We start from the raw sequence: 20,510 nt of genomic DNA, 5'->3' as shown, positions 1-20,510 counted from the left end.
TGCCCCTTGGCGCTCGGGGCTTTTTCTTGGTGATGGATGCAAAATGCTTCCAGGACACCTGCTGCTTGCGCCCATCATCCAGCACATCATCCCGTCATGATCCCTGGCTTTTGCGGAGTGCGGCCAAGTATCCGCTCGTCCGTTGCTGCTTTCGTTTGCGGTTTGACGGTTCCTAGAAGACGTCCGATTACAAGGCCCCCCCCATGGTGTTGTGAGAAAGCTCCTCCGTCCTGCTTGCTACCTAGCTCATCAGAACAGGCAGCCCGGTTCTCCACCGCATCTAAAACATTTGTTCTGCACACTGCGTAGTAGGCAGGAGCTGAAAGAAGCAACGAGGCCCAGCCCTGATATCCATCCCTCGGCGTCTGGCCAGGGTGTTCTAGAAGCTGCAACCTTGTTCGTTCACGGAGCTCGACGCAGGTTTTTGGCGAATTTGCCAAACGGGATGGAGCTGTGGTTCGGATGACAGGGCTTCTGCACGGCCTTTCGTCTTGGCATCTCGCGAGATGGCCACGCGCCTACCGGTACACACAGACGAGCAAGGCGAGACATGGCAAGGAAGTTGACATGGAGACAACGGGGGCGTGGGCGTGTTGATGGTCTAGACGCAGCAAGCAGATAGGGATATATCTGCCTCGCGGTTCCCACCTCTCCTCGTTCGAGCTATGGTTATCCCTCGCGTCACTGGTGGGCACAATCACTCAAGAGCATCAACTTCTAGCTCTACTAATCATGGTCTCCTCGCGTTCCTTCCACTCGCTGGAAAGCCTCTCCCTGGCGGATCGAGTGCTTTTCAACCAGTTCAGCAGGGGCCCGAGTGATGTGATCCCCTACCACGTCGTCCACCACGCCTTCGAGTCCATCGCCGCGGCGCATCCCGACGTCACCGCCGTCCGCCACTACGATGGCACGACGATCACATACCGCGAGCTCAACCGCCGCGCCAACATCCTCGCCAACGAGCTGCGGGGCACCCACGGCCTCAGGAAGGGAGACCGCGTCGTGCTCGTCTACTCGCGCTGCATCGAGATGGTCGTCTTCATCCTCGCCGTCCTCAAGGCCGGCGGCCAGTACGTCCCCCTCGACGGCGGCATCATCCCGGAAGACACCCTCGGCTACGACATTGCCGACTCCGGCGCCCCCGTCGTGCTGTGCCTGCCCAAGTTCAGGGAGAAGGTCCTGCGCAGCATACCCGACGACAGGCGAGATGTGGTGAGAGTCGTCGACCTCGACGCGAACAGCTGGCTGTGGAAGCACGGCAACGCGGGCCACCCCGGCGTGATCGTCAAGCCCGAGGACGGCGCCTACGTGATCTACACCTCGGGCACCACCGGCCGCCCCAAGGGCGTGGATGTGAGACACGAGGGCGTGACCAACACCCTTCTAGCGGAGCCGTCGAAGCTGGGCATCCGTGTGGGAAAGAATGTGGCGCAACAGTTGAACGTCGGTTTCGATATGTGTAAGTTGAATGTCTCAAACTCTAAATTCCCACTTTCAGCTTTCATTGTTTGGCTGACGCGGCACACATACGGATAGGCGCATGGGAGATTCTGGGAACAATGATGAACGGCGGAACCCTGCACATCAGGGGCAGCGGCAACGACCTCTGGACGGACTGCTTGCAGCGCGTCGACACCGTCATCGCGACGCCGTCAGTCGTCCTCAAGCACATGCCCAACCGCGAGGACTTCCCCAACATCAGAACCATCGCTGTTGGCGGCGAGCCCTGCCCGTTGGCGCTCGCCGAACAATGGGCGCCCTACATCAAGTTCTGGAACGTCTGCGGCCCGACCGAGATCAGCATCCTCAACACGGCGCACCTCCACAAGCCCGGCAAGACGCTGTCTATCGGCAAACCCAACCCCAACACCAACGTCTATGTCCTCGACGAGAACGAGAACCCCGTCCCCATCGGCCAGCCGGGTGTCATGTGGGCCGGCGGTCCAGGCGTGTCCAGAGGCTACCTCAACCTGCCCGAGCTAACCTCTCAGAGATATAAGCTGGACAAGTTCACTCAAGACGGGTTAGTCCAGTTCCCTCCCTGCCCCTCCACCGTCCCTACAACCCGGCCGAGAGAAAGCGCCACTGACATATAAAACTCACAGTCGTATGATGTTCAACACCGGCGACCTTGCCCGCTGGCTGGAGGACGGCAGTCTCGAGCCCCTCGGCCGCAAGGACGACCAGGTCAAGATCTCTGGTTTCCGCGTTGAGCTCGACGGTGTCTCTCGCGCTATTGAGAAGCACTCTGCCGTCACCAAGGGCTGCGCGCTCAAGATCGAGGACCGCCTCTGGGGCTTCTACTCCGCTGCCGCTCCCATCGACGAGGCCGAGCTCAAGACCATCGTCGGCGAGGGCCAGCCCTTCTACGCTGTTCCCACGGTCTGGAAGTATCTCCCGGTCATTGAGCTCACACCCAACGGCAAGGTTGATAAGCGCGTGCTCCGGGATATCGCTGGCGGCGCCACTCCTTCTCCTCCCCTCCCGCCCATCTCCACCTCCATGTCCACGCCCCAGACCGGCTCCTCCGCCTCCTCCATCAGGACAGAGGTGGCATCCCCCACGAAGAGCGAATCTGGCTGCACGCTCGTCGACTCTCGCAACTTCACCGTCATCCCTTCCCATGGCAGCGACCCAGACCTCGAGAAGACTGCCGCCTTCGTGGAAGAAGAGGCAGAGAAGCAGGAAGACTACGAGCTCCCCTCCAAGAACGGCTTCCATGGCTGGCGCTGGATCCGCCATCGCGGCCTGAACGCCTACCGCAAGCTGTTCGGCGTCATCTTCCTCGCCAACCTGGCCACCTTTGTCTTCCTCCTGTGGGATGCCCGCGAGAACAACTTCTCCCTGCCCCTGAACCACCTCGCCACCGCCGTCGCCGCCAACCTCCTCGGCGCCGTCCTCCTCCGCCAGGACTACGTCGTCAACTTCATCTTCTGGCTTTGCTCCCGCGTCCCGACCTCTGTGCCGCTCGCCATCCGCCGCCACTTCGCCCGCGTCTACCACAACGGCGGCGTCCACTCCGGCTGCGCCGTCTCCGCCACCGTCTGGTGGGTCATCTTCACCGGCGCCGCCACCGGCAACTTCCTCGCCTCGAACTCGCTCCACTCCGTCTCCCTCATCACCCTCGTCCTCACCTACCTCATCCTCCTCCTCCTCCTCGCCATCCTCGTCATGGCGTACCCCTCCATCCGCGGCAAGATGCACGACCAGTTCGAGTGGACGCACCGCTTCGCAGGCTGGTCCGCCCTCGCCCTCGTCTGGGCCCACGTCGTCGCCACCGCCGCCTCCTCCGCCTCGCCCACCGCCCCCCTCGGCGCCACCCTCGCAAAGACGCCCGCCCTCTACCTCGTCGCCCTCACCACCCTCAGCATCGCCCTCCCCTGGATGCGCCTCCGCCGCGTCAAGGTCGTCCCGGAGCCCCTCTCCAAGCACGCCGTCCGCCTGCACTTCGACTTCACCACCCCGGGCCCCTGCACCTCGCGCGGCGTGCGCATCACCGACCGCCCCATGGTCGAGTGGCACGCCTTCGCAGCCATCCCCGAGCCCGACGGCCCCGGCTTCTCCATCGTCGTCTCCAAGGCCGGCGACTGGACCAAGCGCATCATCGAGAACCCGCCCACCTCCATCTGGACCCGCGGCACCCCGGCCTCGGGCGTCCTCGCCGTCGCGCCCCTCTTCAAGAAGATGGTCCTCGTCGCCACCGGCTCCGGCATCGGGCCCTGCCTGCCCGTCCTCATGGAGCGCCGCGTCCCCGCGCGTGTGGTGTGGTCCACCAAGAACCCGCTCAAGACGTACGGCCAGGGTATCATGGACACCATCCTCAAGGCGGACCCGGACGCGCTCATCTGGGACACGGACCAGCTCGGCCGCCCGAACCTCGTGCAGCTCGCGTACAATGTGTACAAGGAGAGCGGCGCCGAGTGCGTCGCCATCATATCGAACGGGCCCACGACGAATAAGTTTGTGTACCAGATGGAGAGCAGAGGTATTCCTGCGTTTGGGCCCATTTGGGATTCTTAAGCGTCCTTGGGTTGGAAAGTTTCTTTGGGGGTTATGGTATTTATGTGTGTTGAAGCATTGCGGTTGGGGGTTGGCTTTCTTGAGCGAAAATTGCTGCTGGTCTTTGTCCATATTTTCTTGTGTCTATTTTTTACTTTTTTCTCCGTCCTCGGGATTGGAAGGGTTATACCATCTACGACTGTCACTATTGTGTATAAAAGTACTAGTGCTGTGCGGGCTACATCGGGATATGTAGTTCGGACTAAATCTATAAGATTCATCATAACTTTTGTCTGCCTTGAAGTCTGTTGTGTCATCCGTTTAATTGAACTCACGTACCGCGGCCCACTGAATGCAGTCATCATAGACGACTAGGCGTATGATTGGATGCAGAGACATTCGAGATAGACGCAGGCATACACAGGAAGAAGTGGGATACTGGAAAAGTCCCAGTATCATGAGCTCCGGTCAATGAAGGCCTGGGCGGAGTGCGAACATAACAAGTAGAGAGAGACGGACAGAACCCATATCGGTTGTTGCAGCGTCACCAGATGACAGCTCTCCACTCTAGACAACAACCATGTTCAGGATTCTTGCCATAATAGGCAGATAAGAAGACGAAAAAGTTCAAAGAAAGCAGTTCGCCACATTACCTGACAAGCCGTCAAAGAGACAGCAACCCACCAAACATGCAGACGCGACGAATCGAGCCGTAGCCGGCTTGGAAGCTCATCTACACCGACGCCAATCGAGATATGTTACGATAACACTCCGACGCTGAAACCCCCTACTGGGTGGGCTCGAAACTTCCTCAACAATACCCCCTAACGCAATGTGTTGTGAGGAATCGACGAGAACAGTCCTCGGCCTTGGCCGTTCAAGCGTTTCTTGTGTTGTTCCTTTTCAAGCGGCGACTCTTTCAGGATATTGTTGTATCGCCGCTATAATTTTTGACTTTGGATTCTTGAACCGCCCGGGGCAGGGCTTGGCGATTCCTTTGTCCTTTAGAGTTGCACATCAATATTAGAGGTTCCTCCTGCCGTGACAGTATACTTGCCGGTGATTGTAGGTGGTGGAAGCTTCGTTTTGGAGTCGGCGTTGTGCTTGTTGTCATTCTAGTTCTCGACGTCAGAGCCAGGCTCGGATCGCTTGCTTGGGCATGTGTCGTGTAGGGCAAGCCTCGGATCGTCGGCGGCGCTTTCATACAGTTTGCTGCGGGATGTCAGATAGGGAGCTCCCAGGACGAAAGGAAATGTTCTGGCTACATACTTGCCTATCGATGCTGCCTTGGGACAGTTGGTATTCAAAGCCGAGAAGCCTCTTCTCTCCTGAGAAAGCCCAGAGACAACCACGTTCAGCCTAACTTGCCTTTGATGATGGCAATAGTCTGCAGATGCGTCCGGTATCCTACGGCCATACCAAGAGGCGCTCTCGGATGCTGAGGTTTCCGAAAGGAGATCACCGTCGCAACTTGACACAGTGACTAGAAACAAGACGTCTCTGAAAGATTGTGTTCGTTCCTAGCATCATTTATGGCAGAAAGCCTTCATGTCTTGCAGTTTTGACATCATTGGGAACCCGAAAGGCAATTCGTTGTGTGTCACCTCGGCAACACTCAACACCGTTATCTATGGCAGTCATACGATCAGCTCGGTCCGATCGACACCGGGGTTTACACCGCCTTGTACGGGCAGTTGTGACTGGGAAAAGAAAGCGCACGACATTACTCAAAGCAAAACGGCACTGCAGAGCACGATAAGGCCTGAATACGGTGTTTCCTCGGATTGCTCATGAATCTATTCGTTGGATTGGGTAGACGGATACACACGTTTTCGATTGGATGGCCAAAATGCAACCTCGTCTAGGATCGTCGTCGTTTCGCGTTACACTGGCAGTCCTGAGGCTATCGTGTGGGGATTGGGTCTGTCGGATTTCGGAACCGGTAGGTCATGTTTCTCCCACCGCCACGCCGGTCGAAGACTGTTCTCATGTATCCCATGGTCATTTCTGACGGCGGTAACTTCCTTTTACTTCTGTTTCTGGAGAAGACAGTCTCAGGAAGGGCATTGGTCCCAGGCCTTTTGTCTTGTAGAACTCTATCGCCCTTGATTGAACTCTCCCAAGCGGTTCATGACAGGCTGCACCCTCCACACGATACGAACCGGAACTATGTAAATACGAAAAAAGAACCTGTTCACCTCATGGGCGGAAACCGTTGTGACAGCTTTGAGGCATCGGTGTGGGGTTGATTGCGTCTGCCTGGCCGAAAATGATGCCCCCGTGCGAGCCAACAGCAACCTACCTAGGCACTAAGGTTGGAAATGTCACCTTGAACTCTGTCAGGAGTTCAATAACCGATTGCAATATTGATGTTTAGAATCTCCTAAAGGCAGAGCACCGATTCAGCGTTACCAGCTGCACGTTATCATTCGAACTAGTGACTGTCCCATAATTCAAGCCGTATGATCGCCAGATCAACGATCAACCCAACATGCATGGCGACCTTACCATTCACAGCCACACGGGTTTCCATTGGCGGCGTGGCCGTTGGCTACGAATGTTTTACCCAAACGGATCTCCCCGCGACGGGGGCCAGGCAATGTCAAGATCATGTATCCAAGTCAGACCACAGACTCTTGCGTCCGTCCCAAATCCCAACGCAGTGTGATAAAACCCTACGAGGCGATAGCTGCGTCGGCTGAACTACGCAAATTCTTCCGGAAGCTCATCCTGCCGATCGTTCGGAAAAGCAAACGCGAACTGCTGATCCCATGTAGGCATAAGCTCCATACATCAATTCACGAATGACAGTCGTATTATTCGCATTAGGCCCGAGCGGAGATAGCGCAGGGAGGGATGCACGCCTTGTTGCTGACGTACGTCCTTCTCCCGCGTCTCCCACGGAATCCTGACGGGCGATTGCATCCCAACTTGTGAAACAAGTTTGTGGATGGTGGTCTTTGGTTTTTCTGATGCAGTTTTGAGAGCTTTTCCTGTTTCCTCTCCCCCCCTCCAGCGGCCCATGCACCTACAGCCCGCAGCACACCACCACCAAGCGCCACATCCAATCCACATCCTCCACTCCATGACATATGTCAAATGGGAACAATGACAGATCATCGAACACGTTTGATCCCAGGCTGAGGCGGAAAAAAAACAATAACAATGATGCGCGCGGGCGCGGGTACGCGGAGCGGAATGCACAGCCCGGAAAGTTTCGAGAGTCAGTCTCGTTGCCTGTCAAAATAACCACGCCGTACGCGTACAGCTGTAACAGCTTGTCTTGCTTCACCCTTTTTTTTGTTTTTCTCGTATCCGTCTTTTTTTCGCGAAAAATCTCCTAAACAAAAATTTTCTCTTCGTCGTGTCATTACACGCCAAACCCATCTGGCTAGTCCTCTTGTACTGATCTAATCTCCCTAATCTCATCCTTTCACATGCCACCTTTTCTTTCCTTCATCCTCCCTAATCGCATCCGTTCGACTTTCCCGCACCGATTGATTCTTTGACTTGTTGCGCTCGACGCTTGAACATCGCATTTCTTTCAATATGCCTTCGCTTTCGGCTCAAGTTATGCTTGAGCCCCCCAAGAAGGCTCGGAAACCGGCCAGTCTGGCGATTGCGGAATATGACAGGGCTGGGAACCTGAAAACCAAGTTTATCGAGTCGGCTCCGCGCGCCGGACCTGCTCGAGTCGATATCCTGGTAAGCTTAGAAAGAAAAAAAAAAGCTTCCATCACCACACCCCTGATCCTTACCTCACCAACAGAGTTGCGCGATGCATGTGATTAACGGTTCTTCTGTGCAGCTTCCTACAATACGAAAGAAGCCTTGGAGAAAGGTGCTTGACATCTTCCTGCCGGATGGCTATCCTCACAGCGTGACGGATGACTATGCCGCCTATCAGATCTACGTATGTTGATATTCCTTCCGGTTTTAGATGGCAGCTGCTCACTAGCATTCAGGACTCGTTCCAGGCGTTCGCCGGGACGATAGCCGGCATGATATCTTCACGTGCCGTATGGGAAGGTAAGCAGCTGTGAACGTCATCGACGGCTAAACCTGCCCCTTGATCTTTGGATGAAGACCAGTCCAAGTGATCCACTTGCTAGTGAGATAGACGCTAACCCATCGGACAGGTATGGGAGTTGGTGACTCCATGGCTTCGCCCATTGGCGCTATGATGATACAGGTGATTCGCGAGTCAATGGGCAGACTCGGAACCATTGCCTTTGCTCATTTGATGGGGACATCAATAGAGGCTGAGTGCAAGGCCTATCGCATGGCTTCCGATGTGCTGTGCAGCATTGCCTTCATCTTGGATTGTCTCTCGCCGCTGTTCCCGAGAAGTATCAGATTTCTGATTCTGTGCTGCTCAAGTATCTTGTTTGCGGCGAGTGGTGTTGCTGGAAATGCATCAAAGAGCAGTCTGAGCGGGCACTTTGCGAAGTGGAACAATCTTGGGGAACTCAATGCTGTAAGCGATCTGCTTCCGACGTTTTGTCCATGACTAACACCATACAGAAAGACGCAAGTCAAGAAACGGCAATTTCACTAATGGGCATGCTCGTGAGTTGCAGATATTCAGAATAGCACCAGCATTTGCTAACTTCATACCAGACCGGCACTCTGGTGGTTTCTTGCCTAACAACACCAACTACTACCTGGACAACACTCTTCATTCTGATCGCCATCTACCTATTTCTCAACTGGAAGGGCGTCAGAGCCGTCAAATCTCGCTCACTGAATCGACAGAGGGCGAACATTGCGTTTTCTGCACTGCTATCCAAAGACCAGGTTCTTACGCCCGGAAAGATTTCCGAAAAGGAGCTGATCTTCGAGAGACGCGGTGGCGAGGTTTTCCGATGGAACGCAGATACAATTTTGGGCCATTGCAAATTCGGGGTGCCATTGGAGTCTATGCTCCAGGCTTTGGCAAATGGCCAACAGAACATGAGGTCTTTTCAACTTCCGACGGTGGACCTATCCAACCTCATGGAGCTTTTCGAGAATCAGCAGTATATCATGTGGTGCCAAATATCCGAGGCGACAAATTACGACGCGGCATCCAGGATCAAGGTGTTGATCGTGTTGAAGAATGGCGTTTCCGCCAAGTCGCAACTGAAAGCTTGGTTCCACGGTCTTTTGCTCGCTGAGCGGCTGCACGGTCTGAAGGCACCCGAGCTGAGGCGAGCTCAGCTAGGCCAGCACATCATGCTGGGACACATTCAGGCGACTATGGCTCTAGCCGACGAGAAATACGAAGGATACGCGAGGAGATTGTCGGCTGCCGGCTGGAATCTGGAGGTTGCCGTGCTGGAAACCCGATCGGGATCTCGGATAATGCGAGAAGTTGATGATGAGGACACCCATTGAGTTTATGCAACGTTCCGAAAAGGGACAATCTAGATAGATACCTTACAGACAATGTTAGTCTTTCTTGGTCTGAAGACGACGAAAAAAGCACCGTGACGTCTAGCTTTGAGCTTGATTCAATCTCAAGTCATGTCAAACCGTTCTAGCGTGTGGTCGGTTTCTTGTCAAAACCAACCCATCAGGCCAGCAATGCTATGTTGCGCGATCGTTCGCCGATGCATCTGAAGATTCAAAGGCCGTTCGAGTCAATAAACTTGATTCAATCAGCAGACCAAACCGTGATTGTGCCGGCTGCCGCATAAGAGTAAAGGTTGCGATGCGTTCGAAGGATCTCCCACATGGTCCACCCAGACTCTCTGCGCGAACGCCACGTGGGGTAGAGAAGGTGTGCTGTGGGAGTATCAAACACTGACAAACTGGCGCGCAACCCACACCGATCAACGCGGCCCGGGCAACTGCCGCCAACGTTGACATGCTTTTTTGTGACGTGGCATTATTTCAAATTGCCTGAACATGATGTGGTCATCTACTTGACGCCTGAATGAAGCATTTGCGCGCCGTGCACTGCTCTGGAGCAGAGGCTGTGCTCTCTTCGCTTTCGCGTTGTCTCTGTTGTTCTTTTTCCGCTGGGCAGAATCGCTGATCGCTGATAAGGAGAAGCTTTGGACACAATTTCGCTATCGGTAATTTGATCTTCGCCCCGTCCCGTGCTGCAATGTTCTAGAGTCCCGACACTCCGGCCTTAACTCCATGAACACCCAAGTTTCCCCCTTAAACATAGCCATTCGAACTAGCGCTTGGCGCCAATGCGCGCCATTGCGGTGCCCGTGCTGCTCTCCGTCAACATGCCACCCGGTGACCCGACTCGTTCCGGGTGTCAGTTTGCCTTGGGGTCCCGGAGCTTGAATAAAGAAAAAATAAGGGGACCTGGGGGAGCCCCGCTCGTATTGAATTGCGGGACCGAAGTCTCCAAATGCGAACCCGAGGGGGGAAGACGCAGAGGCCATGACGACTCGCACCAGACGCACACGCATTAGACTTCTGGAACGGCTGATGTATGAGACACGTGATGGCGCTGACAACGTCCCAATGCCTTCTTGGACCCCTTCTGGGCAGTGCTCAGCTGTGATTGGCCCCTGCCTCAATCTCGGGTTCGAGTGCGCTTGTTGAGACGGTGCTGTGCATACCTTATTGTGTGGGAGCGCAAGCCACCGTGGCGGCGCCGTACTCGTAAACGCGATCCATGAAATTGCCTATCTGGTCCATGCCTCATCAATCTTGCGCTTGGATATATAGGGGGCCGAGTCCGTCCGCCAAAACTCATCATGAGATGTCATGCAAACCACTAGACCTCTGATTTCTTTAGCCTTCTTCTTTTCCGCGCCACGATGACGAAACAAGTTGATCTTCCGGTTCGTCCGACAGTCATCCAGAGGACCAAGTCACAGCTTCGTCGTCGCGGTGATCGCACACAAAACCCGGTGCAACTCCAGGCATTTGAATGGAACCTCCCCGCTGACCATTCCCATTGGAAGCGTTTGAGGTTAGCACTCCCAAGTCTAAGGGCTGTTGGTGTCAACAGCCTGTGGCTTCCTCCAGGAAGCAAGGCCAAGGATCCGGAGAGTAACGGCTACGACATCTACGATGCGTGGGACCTGGGAGAGTTTGACCAGAAGGGCTCAGTACCCACGAAATGGGGCACGAAGGAGGACCTGATGGCGCTGGCTGCCGAAAGCAACAAGAACGGCATCGGACTGGTGTGGGACGCGATTCACAACCATCGCGCTTATGCGGATGAGACTGAGATGGTCAAGGTCGTCGAAGTTGACCCCAGAGGTAAGGCGCACGCGCGACTCATGTACACCAGGATACCATGCTAAACTTTGTTTCTAGATAGACGGATAGACATCACAGACACGTATGAGATTGAGGCATGGACGAAATTCAACTACAAGGCCAGAGGTGGCAAGTACAGCACATTCACATACAACAAGACGCATTTCAACGGCACCGACTGGAACCAGCAGAACAGCAAGAGATCAATCTACCGGTATGTTGAGGATGGAAAGAACTGGCACCAAGACGTCGGCACCAGCCAGGGCAACGCAGATTACCTCATGTTGGAGAACCTCGACTACACCAACCCCGAAGTTGTCAAGGAGTCGACAGAGTGGGGCCGATGGATCGTAGACGAGCTTGGTCTGAGAGGCTTCCGCGTGGATGCGGTGCAACACATCTCATGGAACTTCATCAATGAGTGGACGAGGTACCTGAAGAAGACCAGTCGGCAAGACCTGATGTTTGTCGGCGAGTTCTGGCACGGCGACGTTCGGGTGTTGACGAACTGGATGGACAATATGCATTCGTTCTTCAGCCTGTATGACGTCCCGCTGATGTACCACATCGCGAGACTGTCGTGGCATGAGGATCACGACTTGAGGGAGGTCTTCAAGAACACTTTGGTTGAGCAACGTCCCAATAACGCAGTGGTATGTATCTCATACGGGAGTGTCAGCCGATTACACCCAGCTAACATACTTCCAGACTTTTATTCGCAATCATGATACCCAGCGTGGCCAAGCTATGGACACGCCTATTTCAGCAGCATTCATGCCCCTCGCCTATTCTCTCATTCTCCTGCGACGAGACGGACACCCCTGCGTCTTCTTTGGCGATCTCTACGGCACCGGCCTTCCCCACCTTGAGCCTTCTGTACCAGACCTCCCGAATCTGCTCTTGGCCAGGAAGCTCTACGCCTACGGCAAGCAGAAAGACTACTTTGACAAGCACGACTGCATCGGATGGGTGAGACAGGGAACTGAGGAGCGACCCGATGGTCTTGCTGTCGTCATGAGCTGGACCCAATCTCCCGAGGCCGAGTCCCAGATTTGCATGCAGGTTGGACGCGAGCATGCTGGGGAAGTATGGACAGACGTTATGGGCCTGGAGACTGCCAACGTCATGATTGATGAGAATGGCCTGGGACTCTTCCCCTGCCAACGAAACAGCATGGCATGCTTCGTCAACAAGGACGCTAAGGGGAGGAAGAGGTTTCCTGTTCGATTCGACACTGACTTCAACGGCCTGCTCAGCTAGAATGACAGCGTTGCGTAAAAGTGTTGTCTTTTACTTGTGGCCACTGCGAGTGGGCTCACATTCAACTTTATAGATAGGGATTGGCGTACGGTTGAGATTATATAGCGTGGCATACCATAGCGAAAACTCACAAGAAATCTTTACTCCTTGATTACATGGTCAGCGGACAGCCGAGACACAATCTACAGAGCTTCATGTGGGATTATCAAGTAGGATAATAAGCATAACTTCGGGTGAAATCAATTATATTAACAAGGTTGTTGTGTGTAACCAAGTTGTAGACCTGTTTTTTCCTCCACCGACTCACTGATAGTAACTGCCCATAGCCCACATAGAATAATCGCCTATGTGCTTGAACTTTTCCCACTGGAACATCATCTCGCTCTTCGCGCTTTGAACTTCGTCCCGATCAGTGATAATCCCGACCTTGAAGTATAAGTCCATCTGCTCGGCAACCCATTTCTTGCACCCCTGTCCCTTGTTGTCGAAGTCATACTTTTCCCTTCCATGTTCAACAATTGTGTCGACAAAATTGCTGACCTTTAGCGGCTGTCGAGTAGTGAGCCGGCAAATGCATTGGGCCCGGCTGAATTGTCGATCTTCCAAAAGGCTGATCACGATGTTGGCTTTAGAGCCATCGCCCCCACCGCCGGCTGGGGTTCCGCTGGGCGTGCAGTCGAGCTGTATCAGACGCCAGGCATCAGGGTCGAGATGATTCGGTGTAACGGTCAAGTAGAATGTCCAGTGATTGCCGCCGTTAGCGAGGGGCTCGTGGGCGACCGCGCTTGCCTCCAAGACTGAGAGGGAGAAGATGTGTTCTCGATCCTTCTTTGGAATACACTGCACTGCCTCGAATTTCGGTGGTTGGAAAGCCCAAAACTGCTGGGATGAAGCAGGTTCAGAGGTTACTGAAGGCATCGCAGAGGAATCATTAGTCGAACTTGGCTCGACACGGGCGCTCTGGGTCATCGAAGTCATTCTGTGAAGCTAGAACCTTGCTTGTTGTACGCAGACTTCGAAGAGAAAGATTTTCAGATCGTGAGGACTCGTTGATACTAACAAGCTGGTTTTGCATGAAGGAGGGTAGAACGGCCACGAAGCTCGTTAACAGGCAGCACTTAAGAATATGAAGGGGTACTGGCTCGCCGCACCACTTACTTAAGTAACCGCTCGTTGAGATGCAACGACATCCGGACAGGTTTAAGTGGGTATGGCTAGGCAGCAGGCTGGGAAATCTTTCCTTTGACCATAAGAACCAGCCAACACGACGTGACATCGGCTATGTTGCCGCGCGCTACCAAGACCTAACCAACACAATCCCATCGACATTCATTATTTAGCCAATCGCAGCAAGAGATCATGCAAACCACATCGAATCTCTGCTTCTCACTAGGTTTTATATGATCTTCGCTGGTCGCATCTCTATTTCCTTTTGACCGAAGTCCACATGCGCATTTTCGTCGCTGCCACCCCGAACCAAGATCGTCCGATGACGTCGGACGCCAGACCTGGAGAATCTCAGACTGAGGCCGATAAGTCGAATCAAATGGAAGACATATCATATCCGCTGGACGACGTGGAGTTTGACTCGGTCTCTGACGAGCAACTTGGTCGTCTTTTCCAAACGGCACCCGTCTTATACCAAGCTGGCAGTAACAAGATTGTGCGAATCTCTCAGAGTCTCGTTTTGAAAGGCGATGGCACAGTCTCCAAAGGCGAGGGTGAAACTCAGCGCTTCGCTGCAGTCCATGGATTCCCAGTTCCCACGGTCCATCGGGTCTTCTCCCTGTTCGGGCTGTACCCCGACTGGCCAGAGGAACAAAGCTGGTTCATAGTGATGGATTTTGTGCCGGGAGTTTCTCTTGAGAAGGCATGGCCAGACCTCAACACTGACACTCGCAACACCGTGGCAGTCAAGGTCGCCGAGATGATCGATCGGATGCAGTCTCTCAAAATAAGCGACATGCCTCCTGGCCCTGTGGGCCACGGAGGCGATGAGCCCTGGCGAGGTCCCTATTTCACCGAATACGGCACGGGGCCTTTCCCGACCCTTCAAGATATGGAAGACTGGTATAACCATAAACTGGAAGTTTGCATACGACTCAAGAGAACGAGCAATGAGCCCCAAAGATTCTCCTTCACGGATGTTGTCCTGACTCATCAAGATATTGCACCTCGAAATCTCATCCTACAAGAAGGAAACCAGGACTTGTGCCTCGTCGACTTTGGATTCGGAGGCATATATCCGATAGGGTTCGAACAAGCGGCTTTGGCGAGGCAGGCAGTCGGGCAGTGGGATGTGGAATTTCGAGAAATGGTCTTGCAGAAGCTATCCTATGGAGGAGAAAAGGAACTGAAACAGCTGCGGGCCACTATGTACGGACTGACGACGGGCGTATTATTGTAGCTTTCAGTTATGCGCACTTTTATGATTGCGGATGCGAGGTTGCGTTTAAAAGGACGAAATGTATAACGTAATTGTGCGGCAGCACTACCAAGGATCTCAGCGTGCTTCTAATAGGAAGGAACTATTGAGTCGTTTAAGCGTACGTCATTATCATCAGTCCTGCACGCTTTCGGTACATATCCTTTAGTATTGCGATACCTGGATACAATTAGTGACCTAGGGACAACTCGATACCGCGTTTGACTTGTTGCTGATGATATTTGCCATTTGATCTGTCGTCTTAACCCCTCCACTTGACTGTGTATGTCCCAGGGTACACCCCGATGGCCGTGTGATCAGAAGGCCTACCCAATTAGAATAATATTTGCCCCGAGTCTAATCAAACTGGGGGGAAGAAGAAAATTATACGCATAACGTGTCCGAACTCCGTAGGGCTGGCACTGCTTACTGATCATACACAGTCCTGATCAAAGCATCTTGGAATACCTTACCCAATAATCCCGAAAATATAATGTCGTCAGCCCAGCTTATGCGGGCTGACCCTGAGATGCTTCTCATGTCTGCCTCCGCTTACGACATTAGTATTTTCTAATAAGCAACGTACCTAGTAAGCAACACGTTCTTGCTGCAGTCTCTATTTTCTCTAAGAAGATAGGAAATGCGACTGTTTGGGTAGTCGTAAAGTCTTGACTTGCCGTGGGTCACAGCTGAGACATAGAATCCAACGTATGTCATAAGACTGAGTTACTTAGTTACGGCTGGCTTTCTGGAATTCGTCTCCTTGAAGCGGTCTTGCCACCATCATCATTGTTGCCAACGTCAGCTTGACAGCCGGTCGCAACCCAGTCGCTAACCGCCAAGACTCCTCAACCCCTGTTGTCTGACCCCTGCCAGTCTTCTCGCATAGCCCCAATTCCCACCCGCTCTCCATTATCAGAGGCCAATAAAGCCACGGAGACCCACAGCAGGACCTGGAAACTAGAAAAGGGGGCACTTTTGACCTCGTCACTGAGCACCATCCTGCCGTTATCGAAACAATGCCCCGGAAAGGAAGCCGCAAAGTGAGAACGGGCTGCTTAACTTGCAAGTGAGTAACATCACTCCATTGCCTCAAATCGCGCGTCATCTAGTGAACTTGCACCTAACACGGCTACGTTCAGGGCTCGGAAGATAAAATGCGACGAGACAAAGCCGGTCTGCGTGAAATGTTCCGCGACCGGTCGGAAATGCGACGGCTACAAGGCGCTGACCCCGGCACGCCCGGCCAGACCGCAGCTTTGCCTGGCGAAGTCCCCGGACGAGTTTCCGGGTTCTCTAAACGGAGCGGACTACAGGGCCATGCAGTTCTTCTCTGAGATGGTAGGCCCAAACCTGCCCGGCGCTACCGACCCGTATTTCTGGACGGACCTCGTCATGCAGTTCACCAGGTTCGAGCCGGCGGTAAAACACTCCGTGCTTGCCATTAGCGCATTATATGAAGATGTCACCATGACGAGTGCGGATGCGAATAGGAGCTCCCAGACTCGATGTCTGCATGATGACAACCTCGCACTAGCTCATTATAACATTGCGATAAAGCATCTGCTGGTCATGGAGAACAAGGGGCTGGTGGTACTTGTCTGCCTCTTGTTCATCTGTATCGAGATCTTACAGTCGAACCGCGAAGCTGCTCTTCAACATAGCACGCACGGGACGATCATTCTGGGGACCTCCGATGCTCTCTCCTATCGCTGGGTCAAGCAGTGGGTGCTGCCACTGTTCCGCCGCCTCAACACCCTAAATTTCTGGTTCGGGGAAGGACCTGATTTACCAGATCTCAAGGTCTTCAAATATTTGACCCCTGCTCAGTTTTCTAATTATGATGAGGCGGGAGACATGGTCGATGATATCTTCAACCAGGCATTCCAGATTCTGTGCCAAGGCTACATCTACCGAGGCGGGTCCATGAGAGGCCAAGACCCGTCTCCGGAGTTACTGAGCCAGCAACAAAGAATCGTACAGTTACTGAACGAATGGCATGCACTATTCGAGAACCTTGAGACCAGATTAATGTCGACAACCAAACAGTCTACTATAACAAAAACCAAGAAGGGCTTTCTTCGAACATTCTCCTTAGTTCGGTACCATATCTGTCGAATCTGGTCCAACATAGCCTTTGCCTCGTCAGAAATGGTATTCGACGAGCACTTCGACGACTACCAGACCACAGTGGAAGAAATGCTAAAGACAGTCGAAAACCGACCTCCAGGCCGCCAAAGCAAATTTGAGTTTGAAATGGGCTTCATCGCGCCAGTCCTGTTTCTCGTCATGAAGTGTCGATATCTCAGTCTTCGATTGAAGGCACTTCGGTGCCTAGCCGTTCTCCCGGCGCCAAGAGAAGCACTCTGGGAGAGGGATGGCATGTATGCGGTGGCACGGCGTATGGTTGAGATAGAACACGGCGTGGTTCTGGATAAATTTGGACAGATACCGCCTGGAGTCGAGCCTTTGCGTCCGGGGTTGCCTGCCAAGACCATGCGAGTGGAGCAATTTGTCACCGAGACGCTGGATATGACCGGCAGGGACGTCTTCGGCCGCGAGGCCCGGGGGACGAAGGTGATTTTCTTCATGCGTGCGGCAGACAACTCTGTCCGTCTTGTACCAGACGTGCTTCCTGGTGCTGGCGTCGAACTCCCTGAGTGGTCTGTAAAATGGGCATATGATAGTGTATCCTCGGATACAAGTGGCGGACGAGAAGCGCAAGATATTGTCGATGACTCAGATGTGATGGCCCTAACTCAGGCATATCAAAGACTTATGGATAGTCGAAAGGAATAATGACTACGTTATCTCCTAGGTTCACCCCTATCAAGGGATAATGCAATGTTCAGTGACATAAACAGTCTTTACTGTGCGATGCTGGTATGAATGAAGTCGAATGTTGCGGCAAAGGCGGCTTTGCCGTCTTATACCGGTCCCGGCCCCGGAAGGCGTCATTTTCGTAGTGGAACCGGGTACTCCGGCGGAGGTTGTGGGTTTAGCAACTAAGACTGAGTGCCTGCCTTCTGGGCCAACATACCTCTGAGGTTAATTCACGACACTCAAGACAAAAGGTCCACGATGGGTCTGAACAGGGGACTATGAAGGATCATCCGGCAATCCGGGGTACAGAGTGACGCAGCCCTACTGGGCTAAATGGTCTACGCGTACTCTGAGCTCTTTGTCTACTTCGGGTACTGTGGATCACCGCCTCCCGGTTTTGAAGATCTCCCGAGAGTGGTGTACCGTAGGCTCCGAGACAATTCTGTGAGCTTAGTCTGACCTACCCATCGCGATTGCGGGCACCGAGGTGTTGCATAGGCCGTATCGCAAATGACGGTCAATTATGAATGCGTGTTAGGCGGCTAGAGGCGAGATGAGATAACAAGTCGCCGAGCCGGACGATGTCCGCCACGCGCTGCCCCTGGCTCTAACGAGCTCCGTCGTCCTGCAACATTTTAGCCACCCACGACGTCGGATCTTGCAAGTCAGAAAAAGTTGGGCAAATTCAAACCTGCCATCCGGACGTGGCGCGCCACAGGAAAATGGTGTAAGGGACGTCGGGTCCGACTTACCCAATCCGACAAGTTCTGGATTTCGAGCAAAGACCATGTCTAAATCTGAATCGCCTTGTCTGACTCCGGCGAGGAGCTAGCTTTGTTGGTCCAGCACTTCGTCTGATAGTCACACTCGGCTGCCCGACGGAATCCGTGTCACTTTCCAATTATTCCCCCATTCATTGGACGTCGGCCGACATCCCATCGCGTGGGATGGCCCAGCCAACATCCCCGGCTGCGCTAATGCATTAAATTTGCCCATATTTGTGATTGGAGGCGCCTCATCGGCCTCCACTCCCCCCGCACTCCACGTGGACTCTGAATCGCACGGTTGACGTCAAAACGAGCTTGTGCTTCGCGGCCAAGGGTGCATGGGGCGGAAAGATGGGCTAAAAGAGCGCGGAAACATATGGGGTTAAAAGGCAAGTATCCTTGTCCGCTCGCTGGAGCATCGGAAGTGTGGTGGGAGAATAAAATAGAAGGTCATGCCACCTCGATCAAGGGCAGAATTAATCCAGCAGCTGGAAATGTGTTGAGTGCAACTTTGACCCTCTGAAGAATAACTTTTCACGATGTTTTATTTACCTGTTATTGCTGCAGTCGTCTCCTATCTTCTTCTCGTACGGTTCCTCAGATATCGGCGCCGAGATGACCTCCAGAAACGATATCCGTACAAGACGAGGGAGGAAATGGCGTCCATGTCGCTCTCGAATGCTGCCGCAATAATTCGGGAGCTCTCAGAGCAAGAGTTCCCCACTATCTTCTACACATCAGTATCTTTTGCACTATTCAAGGTTTGCTTTCCTGCTACTATTTACGCTCATTTTGAAGACTAAACCCTGAAACAGACATACGGAATTCCGACTATTTCCAAGCTTCTTGTCGCGACGAGTCAGCTTTCCGGCGACGCCACAGCCTCAAAGCGGCGCACCGACACAGGCGTCTTGATGACAGAAATCATGATGAACAAGCCCGAGTGTCTTCGTAGCATCGACGCTATCGCTCGCGTCAACTTCCTCCACGACCGCTGGCGTAAAGCTGGGAAGATCTCCAACGACGATTTGCTCTATACGCTGAGCCTCTTCGCCCTCGAGCCAGTGCGCTGGACCGCTAGGTACGAGTGGCGAGATCTGACCATGCTCGAGAAGAATGCCATGGCGATGTTTTGGAGAGACTTGGGCAAGGAGATGGAGATTTCGTACGATTGCTTGATCCCGCACATGGCCGAGAAAAACGACGCCATCGCATGGCTGGATGCTCTGCAAGTCTGGAGCATCAACTACCAGGAGAAGTACATGGTGTACGCCGTCCCGAACGAGAAGCTTGCACACGCAAACGTGCATCTACTACTCCTCGATCTTCCGAAGTGGTCGCACAGCTTCGTGTTTGCGCAGCTACGGTGTTTGATGGAGACCCAGTTGAGACATGCGATGGGGTAAGTAGTGGTAAACTGGTCTTGGTTGCAACTCTTGTTTACTGACTTTGATTCTAGTTACGAGGACCCGAGCGACTTCCAATTTTACGTCTTCAACGCTATCATGAACACGCGCCGCTGGGTTCTCAGACATCTTTGTCTTCCGAGGCCCAAATGGTGGACCAACCCGATGCTCAAGGACATCGACAAGAAGACTTGCCGATACTACTTGCCGACCTATTTGGCCCATCCATACTACGTCAAGCCTACCTTCTACTCACGATGGGGGCCTGCCGCTATCTACAGCCGTCTCATCGGCGGCCGCCTTCCTGGAGATGAGGGCACTAAATACCATCCTGACGGTTATTTGATTCCCGAAGTAGGACCTGATTCCCAAAGGGGCAAGGGAAAGGAGTACATGGATATGACCAAAGAACGAATTTCACAGGCTAGAGGCTGTCCGATGGCCTTTGGAGTGTGAGTCACGGCGACTGATACCCACAGCATAGGATATTTTCAAGCTTCGGGTAGCAATTGTATTTGCATTTGGCCGCGGAAATTTCTCGCCAGAAGAGATTGTCACGTAACATGAGCGAATGACAGAGCGTGCGAGAGGCAATTTCCAATATGAATTAAAGATATT

At 53.5% G+C, this 20,510-nt stretch overlaps 7 protein-coding genes across 7 annotated transcripts; 6 read left to right on the top strand and 1 right to left on the bottom strand.

Annotated features, from left to right (window-relative positions):
- Positions 1-732: 732 nt before the first annotated feature.
- Positions 733-4,020, top strand: CGGC5_v001642 (Adenylate-forming reductase; the record flags this gene model as incomplete). The annotated part of the gene is made up of 3 exons (XM_032026098.1): positions 733-1,459; positions 1,537-2,023; positions 2,106-4,020. 3 exons carry the CDS (start codon positions 733-735, stop codon positions 4,018-4,020), a joined length of 3,129 nt encoding a protein of 1,042 aa, XP_031877407.1.
- Positions 4,021-7,548: 3,528 nt separating this feature from the next.
- CGGC5_v001641 (RUS1 family protein-like protein) lies at positions 7,549-9,375 on the top strand (the record flags this gene model as incomplete). The annotated part of the gene is made up of 6 exons (XM_032026097.1): positions 7,549-7,704; positions 7,808-7,912; positions 7,965-8,028; positions 8,139-8,476; positions 8,524-8,568; positions 8,620-9,375. 6 exons carry the CDS (start codon positions 7,549-7,551, stop codon positions 9,373-9,375), a joined length of 1,464 nt encoding a protein of 487 aa, XP_031877408.1.
- Positions 9,376-10,763: 1,388 nt separating this feature from the next.
- On the top strand, positions 10,764-12,471 carry AMT6 (Glucan 1,4-alpha-maltohexaosidase; the record flags this gene model as incomplete). The annotated part of the gene is made up of 3 exons (XM_032026096.1): positions 10,764-11,211; positions 11,269-11,864; positions 11,920-12,471. 3 exons carry the CDS (start codon positions 10,764-10,766, stop codon positions 12,469-12,471), a joined length of 1,596 nt encoding a protein of 531 aa, XP_031877409.1.
- A 303-nt stretch (positions 12,472-12,774) lies between these two features.
- Positions 12,775-13,449, bottom strand: CGGC5_v001639 (uncharacterized protein; the record flags this gene model as incomplete). The annotated part of the gene is made up of 1 exon (XM_032026095.2): positions 12,775-13,449. One exon carries the CDS (start codon positions 13,447-13,449, stop codon positions 12,775-12,777), a length of 675 nt encoding a protein of 224 aa, XP_031877402.2.
- Positions 13,450-13,918: 469 nt separating this feature from the next.
- On the top strand, positions 13,919-14,878 carry CGGC5_v001638 (uncharacterized protein; the record flags this gene model as incomplete). The annotated part of the gene is made up of 1 exon (XM_032026094.1): positions 13,919-14,878. The coding sequence occupies one exon, from the start codon at positions 13,919-13,921 to the stop codon at positions 14,876-14,878; it is 960 nt and encodes a 319-aa protein (XP_031877410.1).
- A 1,037-nt stretch (positions 14,879-15,915) lies between these two features.
- Positions 15,916-17,695, top strand: atnN-17 (Aspercryptin biosynthesis cluster-specific transcription regulator atnN; the record flags this gene model as incomplete). The annotated part of the gene is made up of 2 exons (XM_032026092.1): positions 15,916-15,965; positions 16,039-17,695. 2 exons carry the CDS (start codon positions 15,916-15,918, stop codon positions 17,693-17,695), a joined length of 1,707 nt encoding a protein of 568 aa, XP_031877440.1.
- A 1,330-nt stretch (positions 17,696-19,025) lies between these two features.
- On the top strand, positions 19,026-20,348 carry mpaB-1 (Mycophenolic acid synthesis protein B; the record flags this gene model as incomplete). Its single annotated transcript, XM_032026091.1, has 3 exons — positions 19,026-19,247; positions 19,302-19,888; positions 19,946-20,348. The coding sequence occupies 3 exons, from the start codon at positions 19,026-19,028 to the stop codon at positions 20,346-20,348; spliced, it is 1,212 nt and encodes a 403-aa protein (XP_031877439.1).
- Positions 20,349-20,510: the final 162 nt, after the last annotated feature.

This window comes from Colletotrichum fructicola, assembly GCF_000319635.2.
Source record: "Colletotrichum fructicola Nara gc5 chromosome Unknown KSG_Nara_v1_contig01, whole genome shotgun sequence".
In the NCBI taxonomy this organism is placed as follows: domain Eukaryota; kingdom Fungi; phylum Ascomycota; class Sordariomycetes; order Glomerellales; family Glomerellaceae; genus Colletotrichum; species Colletotrichum fructicola.
This window is presented reverse-complemented; position numbering and strand designations above follow the sequence as displayed.